A 23,610-nucleotide genomic window follows, 5' to 3' on the forward strand; every position below is an offset into this window, starting at 1 on the left:
GGGGTGCAGTCAGTGTCTCCTCTCCTCTATGGGGTGCAGTCAGAGTCTCCTCTCCTCTATGGGGTGCAGTCAGTGTCTCCTCTCCTCTATGGGGTGCAGTCAGTGTCTCCTCTCCTGTGTGGGGTGCAGTCAGAGTCTCCTCTCCTCTATGGGGTGCAGTCAGTGTCTCCTCTCCTCTATGGGGTGCAGTCAGTGTCTCCTCTCCTGTGTGGGGTGCAGTCAGTGTCTCCTCTCCTCTATGGGGTGCAGTCAGTGTCTCCTCTCCTGTGTGGGGTGCAGTCAGAGTCTCCTCTCCTCTATGGGGTGCAGTCAGTGTCTCCTCTCCTCTATGGGGTGCAGTCAGTGTCTCCTCTCCTGTGTGGGGTGCAGTCAGTGTCTCCTCTCCTCTATGGGGTGCAGTCAGTGTCTCCTCTCCTCTGTGGGTCCCCCATGTTCCGGGTCTCTCTCTCTCTCTCTCTCTGGAGGCGGGCGGAGTCGGTGGGCGGGGCGGGGAGGGGGTGTGTCGTCTTCCTCCTCCCCCCGTCCAGGCGCCGCTCACTCTGCTGATTCTCCTCAGAAAAGAAACTTCAACTCATCCGACCGAGAGACAGAGAAGAGAGAGGAGAGGAGGCGGCTGTCCGGGGATGGGGTGACACAGAGAAGAGAGATGGCGGCGCGGAGAGTCTTCCACCTCCAACCATGCGGTACGACCCCCTCCCCCCCCCCCCCCCCATCCTACATCCCTACCCCCCCCCCCCTCACCACACATCCCCCCCCCCCCTCACCACACATCCCCCCCCCCCTCCTCACCACACATCCCCCCCCCCTCACTGCACTACACATCCCCGGACACTACTTCTGTTGTATCATCACCCGGCCCTACATTACTCACTGCACTCCTCCCCCCCTCCACACTGCTCACTGCACCCCCCAACACCACACTGCTCACAGCACCCCCCAACACCACACTGCTCACTGCACCCCCCTCCACACTGCTCACTGCACCCCCCAACACCACACTGCTCACAGCACCCCCCAACACCACACTGCTCACTGCACCCCCCTCTACACTGCTCACTGCACCCCCCAACACCACACTGCTCACTGCACCCCCCAACACCACACTGCTCACTGCACCCCCCCCACACTGCTCACTGCACTCCCCCCCTCCACACTGCTCACTGCACTCCCCCCCTCCACACTGCTCACTGCACTCCCCCCTCCACACTGCTCACTGCACTCCCCCCCTCCACACTGCACCCCCCCTCCACACTGCTCACTGCACCCCCCCCACACTGCTCACTGCACTCCCCCCTCCACACTGCTCACTGCACTCCCCCCTCCACACTGCTCACTGCACTCCCCCCTCCACACTGCTCACTGCACTCCCCCCCCTCCACACTGCTCACTGCACTCCCCCCCCTCCACACTGCTCACTGCACTCCCCCCCGACTGCTCACTGCACCCCCCAACACTGCTCACTGCACTCCCCCATACTCACTGCATTCCCCCTAACACCACACTGCTCATTGCACTCCCCCTCCCAATACCACACTGCTCTCCCCCCTCGCTGCACTCTCTCTCACTGCACTCTCTCTCCCCCCCCGCTCACTGCACTCTCTCCCCCCCCGCTCACTGCACTCTCTTTCCCCCCCCGCTCACTGCACTCTCTCTCCCCCCCGCTCACTGCACTCTCTCTCCCCCCCGCTCACTGCACTTTCTCTCTCCTCCCCCCCCCCCGCTCACTGCACTTTCTCTCTCCTCCCCCCCGCTCACTGCACTTTCTCTCTCCTCCCCCCCCCCCCCCCCCGCTCACTGCACTTTCTCTCTCCTCCCCCCCCCCCCGCTCACTGCACTTTCTCTCTCCTCCCCCCCCCCCGCTCACTGCACTTTCTCTCTCCCCCCCCCGCTCACTGCACTTTCTCTCTCCTCCCCCCCCGCTCACTGCACTTTCTCTCTCACCTCCCCCCCCCCCGCTCACTGCACTTTCTCTCTCCTCCCCCCCCCCCCCGCTCACTGCACTTTCTCTCTCCTCCCCCCCCCGCTCACTGCACTTTCTCTCTCCTCCCCCCCCCCCCCGCTCACTGCACTTTCTCTCTCCTCCCCCCCCCCCCCCGCTCACTGCACTTTCTCTCTCCTCCCCCCCCCGCTCACTGCACTTTCTCTCTCCTCCCCCCCCCCCCCCGCTCACTGCACTTTCTCTCTCCTCCCCCCCCCCCCGCTCACTGCACTTTCTCTCTCCTCCCCCCCCCCCCCCCGCTCACTGCACTTTCTCTCTCCTCCCCCCCCCCCCGCTCACTGCACTTTCTCTCTCCTCCCCCCCCCCCGCTCACTGCACTTTCTCTCTCCTCCCCCCCCCCCCGCTCACTGCACTTTCTCTCTCCTCCCCCCCCCCCCGGCTCACTGCACTTTCTCTCTCCTCCCCCCCCCGCTCACTGCACTTTCTCTCTCCTCCCCCCCCGCTCACTGCACTTTCTCTCTCCTCCCCCCCCCCCCCGCTCACTGCACTTTCTCTCTCCTCCCCCCCCCCCCGCTCACTGCACTTTCTCTCTCCTCCCCCCCCCCCCCCCCCGCTCACTGCACTTTCTCTCTCTCTCTCTCTCTCTCTCTCCCCCCCCGCTCACTGCACTCTCTCCCCCCCCCCCCGCTCACTGCACTCTCTCTCTCTCCCCCCGCTAACTGCTCTCCCCTCCCCCCCTCACACTGGTCACTGCACTCTCCCCCCCCCCTCACACTGGTCACTGCACTCTCCCCTCCCCCCCTCACACTGGTCATTGCACCCCCCCCCCCCTAGTACTCTGCCACACCAGTTGTACAGCAGTGCACCCCTCCCACTCACTGTACTCCTTGCTATATAATACATTATACACTGAGTGGAGTGTTGGTTGCACACAGGAGCCGTACCTCCATGTATGTACAGGTGGTTGTATTGAGTAGCTGGTTCTCCTTTCCTGTGTTCATACATTGTATAAGCTTGTGTTTGGTGTATGATTATTATCAGTTTCTTACATTGATAAGGTGATGGGTATCATACGTTGGTCTGTACGGGGCACTGGGGATGGGGACAGTACAGGGCATTCGGGCTCTATAAAATACAGGGGGCTGGGGATGGTACAGGGCACTGGTAGTACAAACAGTGCTGGAGCACTGGGGATATAAAGTACTGGGGATGGGGACGGTACAGGGCACTGGTAATACAGAAAGTACTGGGGACGGTACATGGCACTGGTAATACAGAAAGTACTGGGGATATAGAAAGTACAGGGCACTGGGCATATAGAAAGTACAGGGCACTGGGGATGGGGACGGTACTGGGCACTGGGCATATAGAAAGTACAGGGCGCTGGGCATGGGGATGGAACAGGGCACTGGGCATATAGAAAGTACTGGGGATGAGAATGGTACAGGGCACTGGGGATGAGAATGGTACAGGGCACAGGGGATGGGGACGGTACAGGGCACTGGGCATATAGAAAGTACAGGGCACTGGGGATGGTACAGGGCACTGGGCATATAGAAAGTACTGGGGATAGGAATGGTACAGGGCACTAGTAATACAGAAAGTGCTCTAGCACTGGGAATATAGAAAGTACTGGGGATGGGGACAGCAGGGGGCATTGGGCATATATGGAAAGTACTGGTGATGGGGACCGTACAGGGCACTAGAAATACCGAAAAGTGTTGGAGTGCTGGGGATGGTACGGGGCACTGGGCATATAGAAAGTACTGGGGCACTCGGGATGGGGATGTTACAAGGCACTGGTACTACATAAAGTACTGGAGATGGGCACAGTACAGGGCAATGATAATAGACAGTGATGGGGACGGTACAGGGCACTGGTAATACAGAAAGTACTAGCGCACTGTGGATGGAGACAATACGGGGCACTGGTGATATAGATAGTATAGAGCAGTGGTGATGGTGTCGGTATAAGGCACCAATGGTCTGGTTGGTATTATAAATGTATCTGCTATGGGCAGTGTGGCTCAGCCGGTACCATGTCATGGATCAGCAGAGATTAGCCGTGGATCTCATTAGAACTGCTCACATGTCGTCTTCTAGCGCTCTTCCTCCATAGATGGGACTCTGGGTGCTCTGCATTACTGATCACTGCACATCCTTATACTGTTGTGTGCATCGCCTTACTGAATAACACCGAGCATGCACATTGCTGTATGGATGTGTGTTTAGTCATCAGCTGTGTGTGTACGAAATGGTCGGGGGGGTGTATGTGCTTGAGGTCTTCTGGGATGGTGTAAATGCATAGGAGCACATCATAATGTTGGGAAGAAATATACCCAGGAGTATATGCATGCATATACAATAATACCAGTATGGCTATTTGCCAAAATAGCACTGGAATGGGATGTAAACCGGAGGTGGTATACATATACTATACACATCCATTATTACCAGTATAGCTTCGCACTGGTAATAATGGGTGTGTGTGTGTGTATATATATATATATATATATATATATATATATATATATATATATATATATATATATATATATATATATATATATATATATATATATATATATATATATATATATATATATATATATATATATATATATATATATATATATATATATATATATATATATATATATATATTATAATTTTTTTTTTTTTTTTTTTCATACTGGAATTGGGTATACATGCATATAGTATTCTTGCAGTGGGTTTTAAACATTTTAGGACATCCCATGTGGATGGGTCTAGGGAGGACCAGGATGAACCAAGTCTTTCTCCAAGCCTGCAGATGACAATAACTGTCTACCGGTGTTCCTGCACACGTATCGCCTTCCTGCACATGTATCGCCTTTCAGCATACATATAACTATGTGGACCTTCTGTTACCTTTTTTTTATTTTTATTGGTGGATTTCTATCAGACTGTAGTTACTAAGGGGCAGAATGAGCTCCCTATCTACTCCTCCCCCCCCCCCCCCCGCATGGTTAGTGTAATTCCAGCCGGAGATTTGAGCATTTTCACCTCTATGGTGGCACCACCATTGGCAAGTTCCTCCTGACTTTTCGGTTGGACTGACTGGATCCTGAATTCCTCTGGTGCTTGTAAACTGGATATAGACACGATGGCTGTGTTTGCCAAGAATCTCCCTGATTTAAACTTTCAAGCTCCGACGAGCGTACCAGTATCATTCTAGAGAACGTATTTATATTAATTGTGGGCTCTGCTATTGGCTGGCAGACTGTTGTCTCTGATAGTGCCAGGTTCTGGTGGGCAATTCTTTATGGCTTTATAATGTGGTTCCTTCTAGTGAGGGTGGGAGCATCGCAGGGCTGCCCTTAAAGTGTAGGGGTTAACAGTTGAGCATTTAATTAATTGTGGAAGTTCTCAGTGGCGTAGAGTTTCTTTGTAAAGCCTAATCGGCAAAATGCAGATTTGAGGTATCAAGGTGCGAGGCGGCCTTTTGAAGTTTTGGCTTCGGTGATTTCACCAATATTGGGTAAATGTCAGGTCTTTCATGGTGTCTGATGGAAGATCTTGCTGTAGACTGGGATGCCTTTTGCACTGCAAGTACCGGCTCGGCTCTACTCGGCCCTGCTTGGCCCGGTTTGCTTTTCCACTGCTGGTACCGCATGGTGCGGTGTTGGAACGGTTCGGTACGGTTTGGTATGGTTTGCTTTTCCACTAAAGTAGTACTAAAGTGATGTGGGTGGGATAACAACGATTCTCTGACCAATCAGTGGCTAGTAGTGACTGCATGCAAAGGATTGTGGGATATGGTACCTCTTGGAACCACAATCGAGGTGGTACTGTTTTTGAGAGAGCCGTATCGTTCGGTTCCATGCAGTGGAAAAGCGCCACCATACCGAACCGTTCCTACACCACACCATGCGGTACCAGCAGTGGAAAAGCACAAAAGCGAGTCGAACCGTTCGGTTCCATGCAGTGGAAAAGCGCCATTTGTTACCTAGAGAAGAACCGGAAGATCTTGCATCATCTGTCACCGGTGAAGGAGTTGGGTTTTCTTATGGTAGCTGTAGATGGTTCTCGGTAAAAGTCTTTGGAACAAAAGACCTTTATTGACTGCAATAGGCTTTCCTGGCAAAAATATATACCAAGGAGACAGATATTGGTGAACAGATGCCTACAGGGACCAGAATTAAATTCCCGTGCTGGGTCGATCATTGTTATCCTAAATGAGCCTGTAATTGGTCTTGCCAGCCTCTGGAGCTTCACATACTCCTCTTTTCTTCACTCCCCTTATGGGGTGAAGGAAAGGACCCCTGTGTACGATTGTTTAAGAGAATCTGTTGGGGAGGGTCTGCAAGGTCAGTATTTGCTAATGGTGGTGCCACCATTGAGGTGAACTAGTTGGGGAGGGAAAGGAAGGTCAGTTTGTGATGCTGGTGGGGCGGCCATTGAAGAGAACTTATTTGGGAGAAATTGGGAAGTCAGTGTGTGCTCCGGGTGGGGCTACCATTGAAGAAATCCAGTTGGGAAGGGAAAGGAAGGTCCCTAAGGGCCCCAGGTGGGGCCAACATTAAAGGGAACTAGTTGAGGAGGTAAAGGAATGTCGGTTTGTGATGCTGATGGGGCCACTTTTTAAGTGAACCTGTTGGGAAGAGAAACGAAAGTCACAAAGTACTCCTGGTGGGGCCAACACAGAAGATAACTCGTTTGGGAGGGAAAAGTAGGTCCGTATGCACTACTGGTGGGGCCACCAGTAAAGTGAACCTATTGGGGAGGAAAAGGAAGATCGCGAAGGGCTGCTGGTGGGGAGCATCTGGAAGGTCACTAAGTGCTGCTGGTGGGTCCATCGTTGAAAAGAACTTGTTGGGGAAAGACTGTAAGATCAGTGTGGGCTCCTGGTGGCACCACCATTTGAAGCAAACCAGTTGAAAAGGGAAGGACACTGCCGGGGGGGGGGACTGTTGGGGAAGGAAAGGAAGGTTTGTATATGCTGCTGATGAAGTCACCCTTGAAGAAAACTAATTTGCAAAGAAAAGGAGGGTGAATATGTGCTGCTGGTGGGGCCACCATGGGACCGGTTGGGAAGGGAAAGAAAGGGCCACCATTGAAGAGACCCTCCAGCAAATTCCAGCTTTCCGTTAAGACCCCGTTCACACAGGGGCGACGCTACTTGCTGGGGCGACCTGTGAAGTCGTGGTGCACAGCGCGCACCGCGACCTCAACGCGACATGCACGGACTTCATATCATTGAAGTCAATGCAGGTCGCCTCCAGGTCGCCCCAAAGTAGTACAGGACCCTTTTTCTTGTTCTAAGTCGGAGCGACTTGTGTCGCTCCTATTAGAACGGGTCCTGTGCTAATCAATGGCGAGAGACCCACCGCGACTTGTCAGACTACCAGGTCGCCTGACAAGTCGCACTAGTGTGAATGGGGACTAAACCGGGCCACTTAAAATGTAAACAAATAAAAAAAAAACCATGATGACGGGAAGTAAAAACGCTAAAGATGGGTTTTTCTGCAGTTGATCATCCTTAGAACTTTCTTGATCTAAAATGTGAGTTTCTGGGCACAAGAACATTCCAAACCTTTTCTATCTTCAGACAGCTGTGCCAATGTCTTCTGGAATTGTGTTTTTTGGATGTTTTAACAAATGTGAATGCGGTTATATTGTCGCAGTTACAAGCAACACTTCTGCTTGTGATTGATGTACAGTATAATTGATTGTGAATATTGGCTGTTTCTAAACCCTGAGGAGCTGTCAGTGAGCTCTTCTGGTGGTAGGAAATCCTCACTATAACTCAGGGATGTATCCCAAGTTGTTGGACCTACTGCTCCTGATTGACAGTTGCTGCGCTCCCACCCTGGAGCTGCCTTTCGGATGCTGCAGCAGCGGGGGATCTGACTGCTCGAGGCTAACAGGTATACTAATTGGATTTTTTGACTTTACATTGGCAATGTAGCTGCTTACCGATGTCTCCTGGAATTGCTCGTATAAAGAGAACCAGTCCCCAGTTGGTGCAAAAAACAAAAACTTAACAGTAATCCTTCAGTTATCAGAATAGTGCATGCTTACTCAAGTTTTGCTCGCCCTATAGGATTTTGTTTCCTTTGCATGTGTATCTGGACATGAGCAGTCACCAGTTGACAAGGCATGCTCGACAGTTGGAAGCTGGTGTGAGAGAACAGTAAGTTGTCAGGACAGCAACTTTTAAGGGCCCATTTACATTAAAGCCACCCATTGGGGTTGAGTTACTAAAACTGGAAAGTACAAAACGTGGTGCAGCTCTGCAGTAGAACCAATCAGCTTACAGCTTTTAATGTTAAAGCTTAAGGCCCCTTTCACACTATCAGTCCGTCGGACGGACTCCGTTTTTCTCAGCGGGGTATCGAGCGGCCGATCCCCCACTGAGCAGGAGGATGACAGCTGTGTCTCCGCGCTGTGTGTAGACACAGCTGTCAGTTCCCCGTGTATCTCTATGGGGGAAATCGGATGGGAACGGACCGTCGGTCCGTTCTCATCCGATCCGCTGGACGGATGGAAAATAGGGTTTCTATCCATCCAGATTTGGTGGATCGGATGTCAGCGGATATGTCTCCGCTGACATCCGATCCCCCATAGAGATTCATGGGGGGCACCATTCAGATCCGCCAAAAAAACGGACAGGCAGATCTGAACGGTCCGCCTGTGTGAAAGGGGCCTAATTGTACAAGCTAAAGGTAGAAACCGATTGTCTACCATACACAGCTGCACCAGATTTTGCACTGGTTTTAGTAAATTAACCCAATTGTGTATGTTATGGCATGCATTTAGCATGAAATGCATTAAGGTAGCCCATTCGTTATGAACGCCACAGCGCACCACAGTGCATGTAAAAGTGTAAATGACCCCTTTATTTAAAAAAAAAAAGTGCACCACAATTTGATGCGTTGTGATGTACTGTACAATATATTGGGGTGCCATTTGCAATAGATGACACCACAATGCACGTGCTTTATGTGCGTATACTGTATAATGCGTTGCCTCACACTTTATCTGTTGCCATGCTTTGGGGGAGATTTACTAAAACTGGAGCACTCAGAATCTGGTGTATCTGTGCATGGTGGCCAATCTGCTTCTAACTTCAGCTTGTTCAATTGAAAACCTGGAAGCTGTTTAGTTCCTATGCAGAGGTGCACCAGATTTTGCACTCTCCAGTTTTTGTAAATAACCCCCCTTGTCTTGTTTTGTTAGTGCATTGCCAAACGCCAACTGTAAATGGGCCATAATTTGAGATGGGTGATCCCTTTACAACCTAAGGGCTTATTCACATGGTGCAGAGGCCTGTGCAGCGTGTCTCCAGAGCAGCGGCTGTATGGACTCACCTGTCCATCCAAGTTTGTCAGGCGTGCAGGGAAGGGTGAGTGGCCAAATGTGCCTTTGGGGCAAACACAGATGCGCAAGTGAATCCTTACAACCGCTTCATCTTCATTGCCTTATAAAGTCTGCTTGCATAGAGCTCCATCCTGCTTCGAACGCATAAACTATTGGCTATTGCACGCTGTGTTGGCCTTTGTGCTAAGTAATGCCTCGTACACACGCATCTATTTATTGGCCGGAAATTTTCGGCCAACGTCCGATTGGCCGTTTTTCGGCTTGTTAGTATGATGCTTCCGACAACCGACTCCGACTTTTCGGCCGAAAATAATCTGGTGTGCATGCTATAAAATTTTTGTTGGCCAACAACACAACGGACGATTTTCCGTCAGTCAGTACAGATTTCAGCAGACAAAAATCTGATGAGCAAGACTGGGCATGCTCATAGAAGAAAAAACACACGGAAAGTAAACCAGCACATGACATCACTTCTGAAGTTGGTTTTTGTTGGCCGAGAAAATTTGTGTGCAGTCTAGGCACATTCCAACCAACAAAACACCACTCTGGACAAAAGTCGGACGATCGGTCGGCCGATAATCGTTGCGTGTGTACGAGGCATTAGAGTCCAGCCTCACTGTGGGTAGACTGGTAAACTTTGAGAGGCCGAAATCTGCTGGGTGCTGGACAGTGCAGTAACATTTGCGGTTGTCGTCTTTCGTCCCTGAGCACCTACTGCCCTACCTGCTGTTACCACTTGGTGCAATGTCCAGCCGCAGCAGCTTTCAGCTTACCAGACTGCCAGCCAGTGCTGTATCTTGGCCTAGGCCAACAAGGCCCAGGCCTAGGGCGGCACTTTGCAGGGGGGGGCAGCAAAAAAGCTGCACCCTGCACAAAAAAAAAAACAGCCTCCTCCCGGTTCCCACAAGAAAAGGGTCTCCGCCGGCTTGCGCTACACTTTTAATATAGTGCCAGTCTTATGGGGTGAATTGGCCCAGAGGGCAGAGTCCAGGAGGCAAATCGGTCTGGCACCCCCATAAAGTGGTCAGTGATGAAGCTGCACTGATGGGCAGTAATGAGGCGGCACTGATAAGGCTGTACAGATGGGCACTGATGAGGCTGAACGTGTGGGAACTGATGAGGCTACACTGATGGGCACTGATAGACTTGTGGTCTGTGGTTCACAGATGACAGGGCGGGTCGTAAACAGTAAAGGGCGTGGCCTTTACAGGAAGGGGTTGGTCATATGTAAATTAGGGGGTGAACAAGTTTAGTCCGGCCTAGGGCAGCACAAAACCTAAATACACCACTGCTGCCAGCTGTGTGGCTGGACAGTGTGCCTAAATGCCGGGATCTCATGCATCGGAGCTAAATGCCCAGTGTGCATGAGCTCTTGTATGGGCCTTCAACATACTAAAATGCCGATGCATTTTTCTTTTTGGCAGTGCACCACATCGCAAAAAGCTCTGTATATTGTGTTGCACTGTATCAGGGGTCTTCAAACTATTCACACAAATGGCCACTTTTCTGTCCTCTGGTCTTGGGAGGGTGGGGGGCATGTTATGGCCAGTGGGAGTAGAAATTGTCCTGGAATTAGTTGGCCGTAAGCAATGCTCCATCTTTAATATTAAGCGGGCATAAAATAGCCCTGTTGGTGTCAATGGGAAGAATAGATGAAGGCAAGCAAAGAGCCACATCTGGCCCCTAGGCCACAGTTTGGAGACCACTGCACTATAGTATAGGTGTGTTGGAGCTCTATTTAAAATTAAACGCGCCAGTACCGTGCATTTTAAAGCACGGTAATTTATTCACAAATGTGTGAATCCTCCCGGAATGCATTTGCGGTCTTCTTATAGCCTTTGTTGATCTCCTATAAAGTCATGCTCTGGATGCCAAAAATTGAGCATAAGAAAAACCCAGTGCTGGCAAAGCTCATCAGACGCACTAAAGTAGGTCTGTTTGGCTTCGCAGCCAGTAATTAAAGCCAGCTTCTATTGCATTTAGTGGCACTTCGAAGGCAGAGCAGCGTTTTCTCCTCTTTGGTTGAATCCGCTTTGTTCCACCATTGCTGAAAATCTCCTATTTTATGTCTTCAGATGACAGATAAAACATTTTCTTTTTTGGCCGACGAGCGGGGAAAGTGTTATATCCGGTTTCAAACGCTGACTTCTAAGAAGAAAACCTGCCAGAGGTTGGGAACGTAAACATGTTTGTCGTGTGCGAGGCTCGAGCAAGGAGGGGGGGGGGGGCTGTGTGTATGGGAATAAAAAAAAAAAACGCAGCTGATGAGCAGAGGGATTGGACGTGGTGCTGGACAGCCGTGCAGAACAATGAAAGTTTGTCGCTTTAGCGAGAGCAGATTAACCTACTGACCCACAGAGATGGTCTTGTCAGACAGAGAAGGGTAATTGCCGGTCGCGCTGTAGGACTGTTGGCATCCCAGCAGAGGCGTTCATTATGATTGAAATGCCAATACACCACAATGGATAAAAAAATTCAAATGCCCCTTTTTTAGCAACACAGCATACCGGAACACACGGTTGGATGCACTGCGTTGCATCATGTATTGCACTCTACTATGCAGTGTGTCGGAGTTCTTTTCATAGTGAATTGCACCCTAGCATACACAGGAACGTTGCCATTCATAATAGCAACATTCACATTTTTTTGTGCATTGCCTTAAAGTAGTGATCCCCAAACTGCAACCTTGGCACCAGATGCGGCTTTTTGCTTGCTTTTATCCAGCCCTTGGGCACTATTTCATCCATTAAAACCAACGTTTGGGCACAGTTCCTCCCAGGGACACCACTACCAACGTTTGGGCACAGTTCCTCCCCAGGGACACCACTACCAACGTTTGGGCACAGTTCCTCCCCAGGGACACCACCACCAACGTTTGGGTACAGTTCCTCCCAGGGACACCACCACCAACGTTTGGGTACAGTTCCTCCCAGGGACACCACCACCAACGTTTGGGTACAGTTCCTCTCAGGGACACCACCACCAACATTTGGGTACAGTTCCTCCCAGGAACACCACCACCAACGTTTGGGTACAGTTCCTCCCAGGGACACCACCACCATCGTTTGGGTACAGTTCCTCCCAAGGGCACCACCACCACCGTTTGGGTACAGTTCCTCCCAGAGACACCACCACCACCGTTTGGGCACAGTTCCTCCCAAGGGCACCACCGTTTGGGCACAGTTCCTCCCAAGGGCACCACTACCACCGTTTGGGCACAGTTCCTCCCAAGGGCACCACTACCACCGTTTGGGTACAGTTCCTCCCAAGGGCACCACCACCACCGTTTGGGTACAGTTCCTCCCAGAGACACCACCACCACCGTTTGGGCACAGTTCCTCCCAAGGGCACCACCGTTTGGGCACAGTTCCTCCCAAGGGCACCACTACCAATGTTTGGGCACAGTTCCTCCCAAGGGCACCACTACCAATGTTTGGGCACAGTTCCTCCCAAGGGCACCACTACCAATGTTTGGGCACAGTTCCTCCCAAGGGCACCACTACCAATGTTGGGGCACAGTTCGTCTCACTGACACCAAAGATGGGGCATTGTTTACTCCCATTGATGCTGGGACACTTTCTACTCCTGTTGGTCACAGTCCAGCCCCTCTAAGGCCTGAAGGATAGTAAACTGGCCCTTTGTTTAGAATGTTTGGCAGACCCCTGCCTTAAAGTGTTCACCTTTACAGGAATATTGTTATCCTTTTTATTTTTACCATTTCAAAATTCTGGAGGGCAATTAATCATTATGGAAACCTTGGTCGTGTTTGACTTGCAGTAGCAGCTTTGACTTTGAACGTAGCCACTGAAGTTGATGTTCCTGACTTATATTTTCTGGGTTCTGGTCTTTGAGTAGGTAAGCAGGAATGAGGATGAGCAGACGCCTTCACAAACTAGTTGGCGACAGCTTCCATAGTTCTATCCTGATGGGTACCTTTTGGGTGTGTGGCTTCTACATGTGCGCATCTTAGACCCCTGTTTTTAAAACTCGAAAAAGGTTGCCCACTTGCTACATGGTAGAAACAGAGAATGAGAGGGGACATTTTTTGCTTGTTGGCTTTGCAGTGTGTATTGCCTCTTCCATATCGGCCTTCCCTTGGCAGTCGAAAGCTGATTCCCCGTATTTCTCTGGTTGGCTATAGTGGTTCTTCAACGGCACATTGGAATTTCTATTACCGAATGCTCCCCAACCCCGTTCACACCTGAGCTATTTGCCAGTGCTCAGTGTCAAGAATCCCATTGTTATAGTTAACGCCTGCTCACATCTGAGTGTTCTTTCTGTGGTAGATCAATGCATGTTCCCCGGAAAAGTACGCGTGTGTCCCCCCCCCCCCCCCCCCCCCCCCAGCAGAATGGATAATATTTTTGCCCTTTGGACTTTATTGGGAATGTGCAGAAACGTTTTTGTTCAGGTGCACTCATATTAAGTCTGTGCGGCCAAAACAAATACGCAATCCTGCCCTGAAGAAGCTCACGGACAAGTCACGGCTAAAAACACACGGAAAAAATTGTAATCCTGGCCATACACTGTATATGTTCTTATGGAAAAAACCAACTATTTAAACACACAGTTGAAGATCAGTTTGCAACTTCTATGGGCAGGTGTAGGGACACACTCCATCAAATGGCAGGGAAGGGTCTAGATTGGCAATCAGTGAGTCCTGCAGCTACCTCCATACGGATCTGGGCTGATCCAGTCTGGCAGGAAGACCTAAAGGAGCGTGGGATCTAGTATACTTTTTAATTTTAAAAAAAAAACATCACATTTACATAAAGGTAACGAGTTTCAAGGGTGTTCCCTCTTTGTCAAAGGTTTTGACAAAGAAGGAACTCCCTCGAAATGCGTTACTAAATCCTTGTTTTACATTGTGTGTGGCCATGAGGCGGTGGTACGTGCCGCTCCCAGGGATTGAATCATCTGTTATCCAGAGCAGGTCCCTTTACTGCTGGCATTGGGATATCCACCACTGCCCTACCCAGTCCTCTGATGCAAGTGGGGTAACCCTTGACAGCAGGGGTCTCCAAACTTTCTTAACAAATGGCCGGTTTATTGTCTTTCAGATGTTAGAGGTGGGGGGGGGGGGGTTCTACTGTGGGCAGTGGGAAATTTTTCTGGTATCAGTGGGCATAAACCTCACTTTATTTGGTGGTAGGGGAGGAACATTGCCCAATCGTTGGCATCATTGGGAAGAATGGTGCCCCATTGTTGGTGTTGGATGAATAGTGTCTTGTATCAGTGAGAGGAACAGTGCTTCAAGGGCCAGGTAAAGGCAAGCAAAGGGCCACAGTTTGGAGTCTGCTGATGCTCGTTTACAGTAACCTTTGTGTAAAGCAGGGTACACACTAGTAGAAAATCTGCCGAAAATTCCCGCCCGATGTGAAATCGTCCGATTTTCGCCTAGTGTGTACACAACTTTCAGCAGCCGATGCTGACATTTTCAACGAAAAAAAAAAAAACGAAGGTCAAACACCAAATTTTTTCCCATCCGTCCCCAGACGACCGATTTTCGTTTAATGGGTATGCAGTACGTCCGTGAAAAATCGGATACGAAAGACCGCGCATGATCTGAAGTTGCTGACAACCCCGAAGTCTAGGAACAAATGGGCCAAAAAAAAAGAAAAATCGGACGAGAAATTTCATGAACATTTATGCACTGTCGACTAAAAACGGTAATGAACGTTGAGAAGACAGAGAAAAATCGGAGGATATTTCGTCCGATTTTCGTCAAGTGTGTACGACCCTTAAGTGGGCTATTTTGATTTTAACAAATCATGCTAGATTTTAATAGGATCCCGCGCTCCTGTGTCTTTTTTTTTTTTTTTTTTTTCTTTCAGTATATCGGATTTAAAAACATTCAACTTGACAGTCGTAGTTTAGAAAGGACTTCAGAATTTCACTTACTTTTAACATTTGATTTTGGAATGAATGGAATTTCCCGAATGAAAACTAGTCACTGTTGGAAATTTGTTCGTTCAAGAGAAATTTTCTATTCTGCTCCTTCTATTTTGATGACCGTCGATATAACCCCTACTGACCATTAGGAAAGTGAGCAAATGTTCTGATAATGAAAATTGCCGACTAAATTTTACTGGCATATGACCAGCTTGGGAGTGAAGATGAAGCCTTCGTCATTCTTGCATCTAGATGTGTATGGAATATCTTCAGGGTGCATTTTTGGTGGCTCAGGAGTGTACTGCTCTGATCTGGTTAGATGTTTGAAATAACTGCGGGTATTTAAGAACTAGTTGAAGCTGCCTATTTGTCTGAATAAAGCCTAGAGCAGGTCAGGCTCCAAACTGGAGACACCTTTCTAGATGGACAAGAAAAGCCGGAGCATCTTGGCAGTGTACCAAGTGCCCATTGCTGCACACAGACTCCAACCTTCTACCGGGTGAGGTCATCCTGGGAGAAGCTCCTCACCAGCTTGTCGACTGGTAGGTGCACACATGGGATAATAATGGGGTGTCAAGGATATATTGGATGGCTGTTCATTGATCTCATAAACTTCTGAATTATTATTTATTTAAAAAAAAAAAAGAGCATAGTGACTTTTGATGGCCAACTGCTTTTTGAAGGTCCACTCCTTTTAGTCCTTTATAGCGGTAGTTGGGTGGTTTAAAGGGCTGAATAAAGCGGTTGCACCACCAGCACACCAAAATTGTGCAGAACGCTGGCACATTTATTGCCAGCAGGGTTGCCCTCATTGGTTTTTTACATTTTATTTACATTCCGTGTGGGTGTGTTTTTAGGAGTGTGAGGCTGTGCTTGGTCGACCATTTAATCCAGGGATCCTCAAACTACGGCCCTCCAGCTGTTGTGGAACTACACATCCCATGAGGCATTGTAAAACTCCGACATGCAAAGACATGACTAGGCATGATAGGAATTGTAGTTCCTGAACAACTGGAGGGCCGTAGTTTGAAGACCCCTGATTAATCCCTTCTATCTACTTGTATTGTTGCCCCTACTAGCTTACATGAAGGAGTCCTTCAGGGCTCCAAAGTGTTGAGGCAAGTTTTCAGCAAAAATGTTTCCCGTTTTTGCCTAATTTTGGCATGCTGGTTATGATACCACTCTATTCTGTTTGGTATAATGGCGCCAACCATTGTTTTGTTGCCGGAGCACCTATTCCTTGGAAAGACCATACACAATACAATTGCCTTTGAAGCAAATAGAAATTGTCTAACCTGTCTTTTTTTTTTTTTTTGGTCTTCAATCCAACCTTTAACATAAAGCAAAGTTAAAAAGAAAACAAAAATTGAAAAATTGCAAAATTCTGTTTTTGTAGGTGTGATCTGATTAAGCGAATAGATGGAAATGTGGTAATTTTGGACTTTCTTAAAAATTATAAAAGGGTACCATCCTGTGCAGAGTGGTTTAGGTAGAATCTTTTTTTAATAACGTGAAACAGTTTGAATATTTTTCTGATCTGTATGATAGTGTTGGTTGATTCGAGAGGGTCTCCTGGTGATTGTTGGAAGTTTCTGGAGAGGTGATTTAAGATAGATCTTTCTAGATGAGGAAAATAATTGTATTCTTAGGTGTCATACATTGTATCTCAGGCTGGTTTCACACTGTTGCATTGTGGTAGTGCCCAAACATGGCTGCGGCGCCATTTTTTTCATAATAATAACCCATTCTACCTTGTCAGCAGACGTGTGATTCAGTGTACCAGAATGCATGGTAATGCTCTACCATTTGTTGTGGTGCATTTTAAAAAAAAAAAAATTGTTTTTTATTTATTTTTTGATGCTCTAGACCAGTGGTCTTTAAACTGCAACCCGGGGGCCGGATGTGACCTTTTCCTTGGTTTTTATCCGGCGCTTGGGGCACTATTTTTTTTTTTTTGTTGACACTGACGCTTGGGCACGGTGTCCTCCCGCTGACGCTTGGGCACGGTGTCCTCCCGCTGACGCTTGGGCACGGTGTCCTCCCGCTGACGCTTGGGCACGGTGTCCTCCCGCTGACGCTTGGGCACGGTGTCCTCCCGCTGACGCTTGGGCACGGTGTCCTCCCGCTGACGCTTGGGCACGGTGTCCTCCCGCTGACGCTTGCGCTTCAGCAACATGCACAGTTCATACATTGCTGCAACGTGGCGTCACTCTCAATGCACGTGTGATTCAGCAATATAAACTGCCAAAATTGCTCCCCCCCCCCTTTTTTTGTCATTTGGGGTTATGCTTGCCATACACGGTACAGAATTTTGGCCGAAACTGGTTGTTTTTGGAAAGATCATTTGTGCCATTAGTGAACCCAAGGTTACCAACCATTTTGACCATGGGCCCAGCGAATGTCGATGGATCTGAACTGAAAATTTTTACAGTTGAAACACTAAAGTATATGTTGTAATCGAAAGGAAAATCTGTTTTTATATATGTTTTTACTGTTATTGAACAATCACTACGAACATGGAAACGGTCATATAAATGAGTTTATTCTATCAGTTAGTGGACAATTCGCTTTCGACTGACGAATTATCGTTCAGTCTGCACACGGGTGAAATTCTGTACATGTATGGCCAGCATAAGAATGGGCTGCCTTAGGCCTCGTTCACATCACCGGTGAGTTTGGCGACGTGCACCTTCGCAGGTGTCCTATTGGCTGTGTCCGTGCAGCTCCATGTCCCAATAGACATCGGTATGACTGCCAACACGGGGATGCCTGCAAAACATGGCCCTGCATGCAAGCAATCTGCCATGAATCAGGCCTTAAAGGCAACGCACCTCAACGGCCAGCATAATGAGTGTTGATGCTTCACAATGGGCTCATAAAGCCTCCCTCCTATCACTTGTGACAGATGCTGTGCTGTTAGTGCCCCTTTTATTGTGCTGTCATGACTCCGGTTTCCAGGAATGCACACGGAGGTCAGAGGAATGCTATAGAAAAACATCCCTATTGTTCGAGTAATGACCACCTAAATTGAGCTCTGGTCTTTCTGTTGCCAAATAATGCCATCTTAAATGCAGAAATATTTTACCTAAGATGTGTAGCTACCCATGGCAACCAATCATAAACTTTCATACATGGTCCACACACTCCTATAGCTTTGATCTGCAATGGGTTCAAAGTCTGTTGACTAAGTAGTGTGCGCCTTAACACAGACCTAAGACAGGCTTGTGAAACCTCATTGGCAAAAGGGGGGGGGGGGAGATGAGCAGGTAGCCCGTTGGCAAAGAGGGGGGGGGGGGAGATGAGCAGGTAGCCCGTTGGCAAAGGGGGGGGGGAGATGAGCAGGTAGCCCGTTGGCAAAGAGGGGGGGGGAGATGAGCAGGTTGCCTGTTGGCAAAGAGGGGGGGGGGAGATGAGCAGGTTGCCTGTTGGCAAAGTGGGGGGGGGGGGAGATGAGCAGGTAGCCCGTTGGCAAAGGGGGGGGGATGAGCAGGTAGTCTGTTGGCAAAGGGGGGGGGGGTGAGCAGGTAGCCCGTTGGCAAAGTGGGGGGGGGGGTGAGCAGGTAGCCCGTTGGCAAAGTGGGGGGGGGGGGTGAGCAGGTAGCCCGTTGGCAAAGGGGGGGGGGGAGGTGAGCAGGTAGCCCGTTGGCAAAGGGGGGGGGGAGGTGAGCAGGTAGCCCGTTGGCAAAGAGGAGGGGGGGTGAGCCGGTAGCCCGTTGGCAAAGAGGAGGGGGGGGGTGAGCAGGTAGCCCGTTGGCAAAGGGGGGGGGGAGGTGAGCAGGTAGCCCGTTGGCAAAGGAGGGGGGGTGAGCCGGTAGCCCGTTGGCAAAGAGGAGGGGGGGGGTGAGCAGGTAGCCCGTTGGCAAAGAGGGGGGGGGGTGAGCTGGTAGCCCGTTGGCAAAGAGGTCAGGCTTACCACCACATACAGTAGTGCGTGTCGTAACGTGTTCATACGCTACAACAGATCACCTAAGTGTGAAAACATGCCAGGACAGCCTGCAAGATGCTGGGACTTGTAGTGCTGCTTTAGCTGTGGAATAAAGAGGAGCAGGTGCCTAAGACCGCACACCCACAGTAAAGGAAGGAGGAAGTTAACATCTTGCACGTGTCGCTGTAAATTGTCTATTTATTACAGTCTAAATTGTTCTGCCCTGAATGTTACGAAATTATTTTAGACTGTCTAATGATCACACCTAATTGAGCATTGTACTCCGTAATTATCATGGGTGCAAGGGCACTCTGGGATGTTTAGACGGAATGTCACGGTTTCTCTGCTTACCAGAATGCTTAAAGTGGTTGTAAACCCTTACATATACCTAGTGAGGGGACTGATGGACAAAGCTGAAACAAATCCACGTAACCACTTCCATACTGGGCCATTGTAAAATGACGCAGGCAGGAAGTGCTCCTCGACCCGGGCGGGCGTCGTAGGACGTCTGCCTGCTCTCGTCCCTCGGAATGAGCCCATCCCCGATGAAGGTAAACCGCCAGTGCTCTGCAAGCTCTAATAAAAAGATTATCTTGTCAATGTTGGTGCATTGATTATATACATATACTTTTTGTTTTTGGTAAAAGGTGGAATATGACTGTAAGGCCTCATAAATATTATTCTTCTTACGCAGGCTTTTTGCCCCCTTTTTAAATTTATTTTTCCCCTTTTTAGCCTGTAGAAGCAATTCTATGTTCGCCTATACAGGTATGTCCACTCACATTTGGATGTTTACAGGAATATTTGTAGAGGGGCTGAGTTTTTGAGAGGAGCCTTGGGCAGAAAAAACTTGACGCGGCCAAGCGCTCGGGAGCGTCAAGTGGATTTAAACCCTCGTTCACGGTTTGGAGGTGGGTTTGAAATTCAGCTGAACTCTGAATTTGAACGATTTCAAACCCGGATTGCGAGTTCGGGGGCAATTTGAAAGACATCTGTGCAGGTTCATGCACAGATGTCTATTGAAATTGCACCCGAAGTCATTTAAAAGTCGTGCAGGAACTACTTTTGGAAATCAGTGCGGCGCCGCAAAGTTGGCATCGCACCGATTTGGACTTTGCTGGCGATAGGCTGCGTTTTGACATGGGAAATTGCTCTGATGTGAAGTGTGCATTTGTTTTCTAGTGTTTTGGGGGAAAAAATGTGTATAAAATGCAAATGCGTATAAACGACGTACAAAGTGCTCCATAGGATCAGGTTTTATGCTGCTTTTTTTTGGCCAGCAGTTATGGCATTTTTTATTTCAGCTGCCTAGTGTGCGTAAACCCGAAGGACTAAGGATTCTCATTAAATCTGCCATTGCTGGCTCGTTTCCACTAGGAGACGGATGGAATTGTAACGCTTGTGCTACCCAAAAAAAGAGTATGTAGGTTTTTTTTTTTTTTCCTTTCAGAGGGAGGGATCTGTAGAAAAGCGCGCTCTTGTGTGCCTGGGGCTGCATGAACTTTTGTCCAGGCCATAAACCTTTTTATATTTGAGTTGAAAATGTAAACGTCTGCCCTCATTAATGATCCGGTCGTGTAGGTTTGAAGTCTCTGGTCAGTTGTTATGCATTCTGAGCGACCTCGTTCCTCAACTTCTGGGAAAACCTCGCTCCTCTTCAGGGCTTTGAAGTTTGAACTTGTGTTGGAGGTGATGATGATGATGATGGTCGGGGCGTGGTGTGACTTTGCATACTTGTACTGGGTGTCCAGCTGCCTTTTGCAGGCTCACATTGTTGCTTCACTATGCCGCAGCAGATTCCAAAATTGGTGTGCAACTTTTTCCACCTTTTATTAAAGTTATTGTAAAGTCCTCATTGTTTTTAAAAAAAAAAAAAATTAATCCTGTTATACTTACCCCCTCTGTGCAGTTGGTTTTGCACAGAGCAGCCCGGATCCTCCTTCTCGGGTCCCTCATTGCAGCTCCTGGTCCTCTCTCCTGGTGTTGCCCCCCACAGCAATCATCTTGCTATGGGGGCACCCGAGCCGAGCTGCAGCTCTGTGTGTCCATTCAGACATGGAGCTGCCCTTCAGCCACGCCCCCTCTCTCCTGATTGGCTAACAGACTTTGACAGCCGTGTGTGCCGATGGCGCCGCGGCTGTGTCCCAGCCATTTAGGAGGGAGAGTCGCAGACGGCTGAGGGACTTGTGGACAACGCTGGACAGAGAAGGACCTCGGGTAAGTATTAGAGCCAGTTCACATAGGCGCGACCCGACTTTGCAGGGCGACCTGTGAAGTCGCAGTGCGCAGCTTGCACCGCGACCTTGGAGCGCCATGCACGGGCTTCATATCATTGAAGTCAATGCAGGTCGCTCCAGGTCGCCCCAAAGTAGCTCAGGACCCTTTTTCTAAGTCGGAGCGACTTGTGTCGCTCCTATTAGAACGGGTCCTGTGCTAATCTATGGCAGGCGACCCACGGCGCCCCAGTGTGAACCGGCTCTTAGGGGGTGTTGGGGAGGCTGCTGCTACACCCAGAAGTTTGTTTTTTCTTGTAATCCTAATGCAAGGAATGCATATATATATATATATATATATATATATATATATATATATATATATATATATATATATATATATATATACTGTAAAATCTTTCAGGGGGAGGGAAGAAAAAAAAAAAAAAACTAAAATGGTTGCATAAGTGTGCACACCCTTAAAGTGTGCACACTTTGTTGGAGCACCTTTTGATTGTATTACAGCACTCAGTTTTTTTGGGTATGTGTCGATCAGCATGGCACATCTTGACTTGCCAATATTTGACCAATCTGTAATAAAAAAACCGCACTAAGGATATGTTGATCTGGCGGCAGCCTTGTGTATATATATACCCACTAGGGGGCATATAAAGGAATTGGTAACTAGAGGGAGGTATTTAGGCAGTGCCACATACCTCCCTCTAGTTACCAATTTGCCCAATCTGATTTGGGGGAAAGAAAACTCCAAATCTGTCAGATTGCGAGGGATCTCTGCACAGCCTTTTTCAGATCACCCCACAGATTTTCAATCGAATTCAGGTCTGGGCTCTGGCTGGGCCATTCCAAAACTTTAATCTTCTTCTGGTGAAGCCATTCCTTTTGTTTTGGATGTATGCTTTGGGTTCAGCTTTATAGCAGAAACCTGAAGGTTTTGTGCCCATTTGACTGGTATTTGGAACTGTTCATAATTCCCTCCTACTGTGGACTAAGGCCCCTGTTCCAGCTGAAGAAAAACAGCCCAAAAGCATGATGCTGCCACCACCATGCTTCACGGTGGGTATGGCGTTCTTTTGGTGATGTGCAGTGTTTTTGCGCCAAACATCTTTTGGAATTATGGCCAAACAGTTCAACCTTGGTTTCATCAGACCCTAACGCATTTTCCCACATGCTTTTGGGAGACGTCAAATGTGTTTTTGCAAAATGTAGCCGGGCTTGGATGTTTTTCTTTGTACGTAAAGGCTTCTGTCCTGCCACTCTACCCCATAGCCGAGACATATGAAGAATACGGGAGATTGTTGTCACATGGACCACATAGCCACTACTTGCCAGATATTCCTGCAACTGCTTTAATGTTCCTGTAGGCATCTTGGCAGCCTCCCTGACCAGTTTTCTTCTCCGTCCTTTCATCCATTTTGGAGGGACGTCCAGTTCTTGGTAATGTCACTGATGTGCCATATTTTCTCCTCTTGATGATGACTCTCTTCACTGTGTTCCATGGTATATCTAATGCCTTGGAGATTTGTGGACCCTTCTGATTTATACCTTTTTAACAATGAGATCCCTCTAATGCTTTGGAAGCTCTCTGTGGACCATGGCTTTTTCTGTAGGCTGTGACTAAGAAAATGTCAGGCAAGACCTACTAGAACAGCTGAACTTTATGTGGGGTTAATCAGAGGCACTTCAAATGATAGCAGGTGTGTACTGACTCCTATTTACATGAGTTTGAATGTGATTGCTGAATTCTGAACACAGCTACATCCCCATCCTAAGAGGGTGCGCAATTATGCAGCTATTATTTTTGTTTGTTTTTATCCCCCCCCCCCCCCAAAAAAAAAAAAAATTGTTAATTTTTCAATTGAGTTGTACAGTTTATAGATCACACTAAAACTGGAAAAAGTACTAAAAATATTTATCTTTGTCATTTTTTGACATCACAGAAACCTGACATTTTACCAGGGGTGTGTAGATTTATATGTATCTATGTATACATAGATGTGTGTACTTTGTTTTATTTTTAATATCCCCACACTCCTCCTTTTTTAAATAGATTGCAAGCTCACTTGGGCAGGGCTCTACTAACCCTACTGTAACTGTACTGTCTTACTATGTGTGTGTGTGTGTATATATATATATATATATATATATATATATATATATATATATATATATATATATATAATATATATATATATATAATATAATAATTTTTTACATTAAAAAATATATATAGTAAATTTTTTTTTACATTAAAAATATAT

General features: G+C 48.4%; 1 protein-coding gene across 6 annotated transcripts in view; it reads left to right on the top strand.

The window, feature by feature from the left end:
• The first annotated feature begins 557 nt into the window (after positions 1 to 557).
• The window catches only part of SLC4A11 (solute carrier family 4 member 11), a 283,124-nt gene continuing 260,071 nt past the window's right edge, over positions 558 to 23,610 (top strand). For all 6 annotated transcript variants that reach the window (XM_082263398.1, XM_082263400.1, XM_082263403.1 and 3 more), the window contains exon 1: positions 558 to 683. In XM_082263398.1, coding sequence (XP_082119524.1) covers positions 647 to 683 — 37 coding nt within the window. In that variant the 5' untranslated portion in view covers positions 558 to 646. The remainder of the gene's footprint in view (positions 684 to 23,610) is intronic.

Source organism: Pelophylax lessonae (assembly GCF_965119305.1).
Source record: "Pelophylax lessonae genome assembly, chromosome: 1".
Taxonomy (NCBI): domain Eukaryota; kingdom Metazoa; phylum Chordata; class Amphibia; order Anura; family Ranidae; genus Pelophylax; species Pelophylax lessonae.